The sequence below is a fragment of the Lathyrus oleraceus genome, chromosome 2 (genome assembly GCF_024323335.1).
Source record: "Lathyrus oleraceus cultivar Zhongwan6 chromosome 2, CAAS_Psat_ZW6_1.0, whole genome shotgun sequence".
In the NCBI taxonomy this organism is placed as follows: domain Eukaryota; kingdom Viridiplantae; phylum Streptophyta; class Magnoliopsida; order Fabales; family Fabaceae; genus Lathyrus; species Lathyrus oleraceus.
In genome coordinates this window covers 350,562,817-350,568,494 of record NC_066580.1, presented here as the reverse complement: position 1 = coordinate 350,568,494, position 5,678 = coordinate 350,562,817, and the positions used below count along the sequence as shown (strand labels likewise).

The 5,678-nt window shown below is 31.8% G+C and overlaps 1 protein-coding gene across 1 annotated transcript; it reads right to left on the bottom strand.

Annotated features, from left to right (window-relative positions):
• Positions 1-2,119: 2,119 nt before the first annotated feature.
• LOC127123230 (uncharacterized) lies at positions 2,120-2,581 on the bottom strand. Its single transcript, XM_051053468.1, has one exon. It carries the CDS (start codon positions 2,579-2,581, stop codon positions 2,120-2,122), a length of 462 nt encoding a protein of 153 aa, XP_050909425.1.
• Positions 2,582-5,678: the final 3,097 nt, after the last annotated feature.

Genomic DNA, 5,678 nt, shown 5'->3' with positions numbered 1-5,678 from the left:
ATTATCAGAACCTTCTTTCAAACACTACCGCAAAGAAATAAGATTGTCAAACGCATATGCAGTACGGGGGATCGACAGTATTCCATTGGAGAAATGGACTAGGGCATACGACACCGGTCAACGTTTGGGCCACATGACAACAAATATTGTGGAATTAATGAACTCTGTCTTCAAAGGCATCTGAAACCTACTTATAACCGCTTTGGTGCAGGCAACATATTTCAGGCTAGGGGCGCTGTTTGAGACTAAACGCTCCAAATGAAGTTCAGTGTTGCAATCTAGGCAGTTGTTCAGTGATGCTTCAAAGAAATTCATTAGACACGAAGCTTCCAAAGCAAACACACACGTGGTCACGGTTTTTAACCGTACTAAAGGTTGGTACACTGTTGTTGAGTCCATGGATCACAATGAAAGCATGTCGATGGGACAATACAAAGTGGAACTAGATAGAGGTTAGTGCGACTGCGGAAAGTTTCAAGTCTTTCGTACGCCTTGCCCCCATGTCATTGCGGCATGTTCAAAGGTTCGAAGGGATCCATCATACTTATTATCTGACGTTTACAAAGTCATAAGCTTATCCAATGTTTACAAAATTAGTTTTTCAGTAATTGCAAGAGAGGATTACTGGCCAGAATATCAAGGGGACATTGTCTGACACAATGAAGTTATGCGAAGAAAGAAAAAGGATCGCCCAAATAGCACCCGTATTCGAACCGAAATGGATATGGCGAATAAAATGGTTCGATTACGTAGTTCATGCCGTCAGCCAGGTCACAATCGTACTAATTGTCATAGTGTTGGAATGAGCTCAACAAGATAATTTGTCATGTACCTCTTTTGCAATATATAAAAAAATATTGTTTAGATATGATAACTGTGTGAGGAAATACCATCACAAACAAATATAACACATTCAACACACAAGTAACACATAAACAACAACACAAACAACTACAATAATTAAAATACCATTACTATAACTAAGCGATTACAACCATCAGAACAATTTTGAACATATTATGCACCATCCTGCGAACGTCTCTATCGATCTTAATATCCACCCATTCACACACTTCTCCATTTTGGCTGAACGTGGACTCAAGCCATTGAATCCTTCTAATCCTTTCACCATCCAAAATTTCCCTTTCTAACCAACGGTCCAACGTCCGATTAAGACTTTCTAACGACTCTATATTCCAAAGTCGAATCTTTATCGGAGGTGCAATGACAGAAAAGATTAAATCGGTATTTCTCTTGTGAATGTGAAAATAAATGGTTAAAAATCAAAAAAAGGGAGATTGAAGTAGAATGAAAGAAAATGTGTTTGATGGATAAAAGTTGTGTGAAAAAATATGGAAGATGTGCGAGGCATTTATAGATGAAGCTTTCAAAATGCATGCGTCAAAGGACTAGGCGCCATATGTGCCATAAATAAGAAGCACATGCAAGCGCCAAGAGCATGAGCGCATGACACATGCATGCGCCAGCAACCTTGGAGCCTCCAAGCTATGCTTTGAAAGTATGCGCCAATGGTGTTGGCACCTTCTCTTCCTTTTAAATGGATGCGCCAGTTCATCTGACGCATCTGTTTAAAAAGGTGGTTATTTAGGTAATTTTTTTGAAAAATTGATTATTTCAAAAATTAATTTAAAAAATGTATTATTTTAAAAAAGATTTTGTATCATTTACTTTGATTCAAAAATTTCAATTTGATTGATGATCGAAAATATTTAGTCATTAATAAGAGATAACCCTAAAAAAATTGGAAACTTAACACAAAGAAAACTAATTGTAAATCATGCATGTTTAACTCAATTTGTGCACTAATATATTACATTTTCTTTCTTTATAAATTTTCTTGTCTTAGAGTTTGTTTTAATAAATTGAATGCTCAAAAACTGATCTACTAATAAATTTATAGGCTCAAAAGAAATTGAATACACTTTGTTTCAGGCAAAAAAAAATAAAAAGTCACAAATAAATATTGTCTTCCAAACAGAATCAACTGCATTAATCATTATTGTAGTATTAATAAAAGAGAAGATGATGATCATGCTTTAATTAAGAACCAATGAGCAATGACTCCTCCAAAATATGTATCATAATGTAAAATGATATATCAATTATTAACTATTCTAACAAATTCATAATTTGTTTGATTTTTCCTATCTTCTTCTTCTTTTGCCATCTCTATTGTTGTAACATGAAGTAATACATCCATCTCTAATATATCACGTTCCTCATTTTTGTTTTCGACCATTTCTCTAGCACATTTTCCCATTTGCGGTAAAATCACATCTAATACATCAATAGGCACCATAAAGAAGAGAGCATACATGGAGGCAATGTTAGGATCTCTCTCCTTAACTGTGAAGTCATTACAATTGCATAAAATTTCAAAAGGAATTAAGAGTTGTTCCCAACTTGTAGTTGTTGTAGCATTGAGTTTCAAGGGTAAAAATACTTGTGTATATTGAAAATCAATGTAGAAGCTATCTCTCACCAAATAATGAACTTCTTCTAAGTTGGACATGATTGGTGTTTCAACAGGACTGACATACGAGCTTATGAAAGATTCCATGAAAAAGATTATCAACTTGTAAGCAAGTCTTGATACATTGTTTCCCACATACTCTTTTTATATATAGGTAAAAGCCAAATTAAATGCATACTTTGATATATTATGTTTATTAGGTAAATATATTACTAAAATTTTTTACCAAAAAATAAAACACTATAAAGGTAAAGATGTTATTTATATGTTGACTCAAATAATGATATGATCGTATCCTTTCATTTTTTTTCAAATAAAGATGTTATATAATGATTTATTTTGAAGAAGAGAAAAACCTAAAATATATTGATACTTAAATTGTTTCTATTTAAATATGCATTAATTATAAAATAAATGGAATGCAATTAGATATGAAAAGATATTCATTGCAAATAAATAATTTTACTGAAAATGCCTAAAATATTTTTTTTACTAAATCCTATTTTTAAAAGTAAATTTAAAAATTCTCACTATTAATGTTTCCTAAACGTATTAAAATGACAATTATATTTTGAACACTGATAAAATAATGAACTGAATCGGTATTTCAAGTCCCACACTGTTTTTGGATGAACTATGATTGACATTTTATGTCTTTAATGTAATAAATTTTTAACTTAATAAGGTTGCTTCACGAGCAATTTGTGTTGGATAACTTTTCAATCTATTTTTTCTCTGTCAAATTGAAAATTCAAGTATGCATAATGCTGGTTTTCACATATTTATTATGGTTCCACAAAGCATTTTAATCCTATAATTATTTAGGACAAAGTTGACAAAAATAAGTGAGCGACTTCACTATGTTTTTTTTAAGATTAAAATGAATGTCGAGTTATAGGGTTTTCAAAAATGGTTTCCTGCCGCGAAAGCGGTTGTAATAAAATGGTGCCCTTGTTTTATTCTATTTTTAATTAAAAATAAAATCAGTTATTCGCTCGGTTGTACTCTCCAACCGAGAGGAATACTAACATATTCCCTATGTTGTAATTGTCATATGAGAGGAAAACTCCTAATATTGTTTTCCAAAATACGATGTTAGTTCTCATTCACTTTTTTATATCTCAAAAACTTATTAAGTCCTAGAGAACAAAGCATTTTCTTCATCTTCTCCAACTAACGAATGAAACACCATATTCCATAAATTCGAAAACACCATTTTTCATCTTCTCCACTAAACCAAATAAAACTCATCTTCTAAGTAGAACGAAATAACGAATGGAAGAAGGAAACCCGAATATGGAAAGTAAAACCAGCTCATTTCTTTTACTCAGTCATAATATTTATGGTACTTCAATACTTTCTCCATGGATATATTCAATCATTTATGTTATGATAAAATTTGTAAAAATTATACAACATAGGGGTGATATGATGAAGTGAACAAAAATTGCATCACGTAGAGATGAAGTTGATTAAGATATGGATGATCAACTATAAGATTTGATATTCGATATTATACAAGATTCTTCTAGGAGAACGAATGTGTATGATACTTTACATAGTGATGGAGAGCCATTATTTATAGGGCGCAAAAATTTAACACGGTTGACAACTGTGTTCAGGCAGTTTAATCTGAAGGCAAAAAATGTGTGGTTGGATAAAAGTGTCACTGAATTGTTTGAATTATTGAAAGACATGCTTTCAGAAGGCAACATGTTGTCAAATCGTAATTATGAGGTCAAGAAGATATTGTTTCTAATGGGTTTGAAATAGGTAAAAATACATGCATCTCGTCATAATTGCATATTATACGGAAAAGAGTATGAACAAAATAAATGAATGCCCCGATGTATGGAGAGTCGTGCTAGAAGCTGAAGGACAATGGTGATGTTGATGATAATGGTGTAGGCATAAAAGGTCCTCCTGCAAAGGTGATGTGGCACCTACAAATGATTACAAGGTTCCAAAAATTATTTGCTAAGGTAAATGACATGTATAATATTATATGGCATTCAGATGAAACAAAATGGGATGAAATTTTTTCCATGTAATTGATTCTTTGCAATGGAAGAATATTTTATCGTTGTTTCTAGATTTTGAACATGAGATAAGAAACCTTACACTTGGACTTGCCACCGATGGAATGAACCTGTTTGGTAATCTGAGTACTAATCATACAACCTATCTCTATTGTTGTGCATGAAACACAAATATATGATGTTATTTATGATGATATAGGGTCCAAAACAAAAAGAAAATGATATAAATGTTTACCTAAGTCCATTGCTGAAGATTTAAAAATTTTGTTTGAGGAAGGCGTTGTTGTTGACGACACATATTCAGGTGAAAATTTTGAGAATTGTGTCATGTTATTTTGCACAATCAATGACTTTCATGCATATTGTAACACCCCAGTTTTTGAGTTATTATTTTAATTGATTTTTGTATTTTAATTTAATTATTATGTGATAATTAAATTAATTTGGGTGATATGGGGTGTGTGACCTCGAGATGAGAGTGTTTGAGTCGTTAGAGGTTGGTAGAAGTGGACTAGAAGTATTAAGAATTATTTTAGTAATTAAAATAATAATATTTTATTTTAATTTAATTAATTAAATGAAAAATAGAGAGTTTGAGGCTGAATTGAGAATTATGAAAAATAGAGTGGATGAAAGAGTAAAAATGTTAGTAAGTGAGAGGTGAGTTTATAATTTTAAATAGATTACCCTAATTATATAAATTAGAGCATAACCTAGTTAAGAGGAGTTTTCTAACATACATAAAATCAGTATTTGAGGATAGAGAGGAGGCTAGAGAAGGTGCAAGATTAAAGCTTAGAACTTGGAGAAATTTAGAGAATCAAAAACAGAATTTTTACACTGCTGCTAGGATAATCAGGTAAGGGGGGAGACATATCAGTCATTGGTCTATGCATGAGAGGTAGAATTGAGAAGTCATTAACCTCCGATAGGAATTTGATATTTTAATAAAATACTGTTAATTGTGATTGAGTTATTGTTTGTGATGATGAATTCACTACTATAAATAACACTTTTTATGACGAAGCTTTCACCTCGAAATTCTAAAAATCGAGAGTATAATTCCTGGTAGCGTCATGCTAACAACCTTTTACCTCGGTTATCCAAAAGTCGGGGGAATTTATCTATAAGGAGCGCTATTTTAT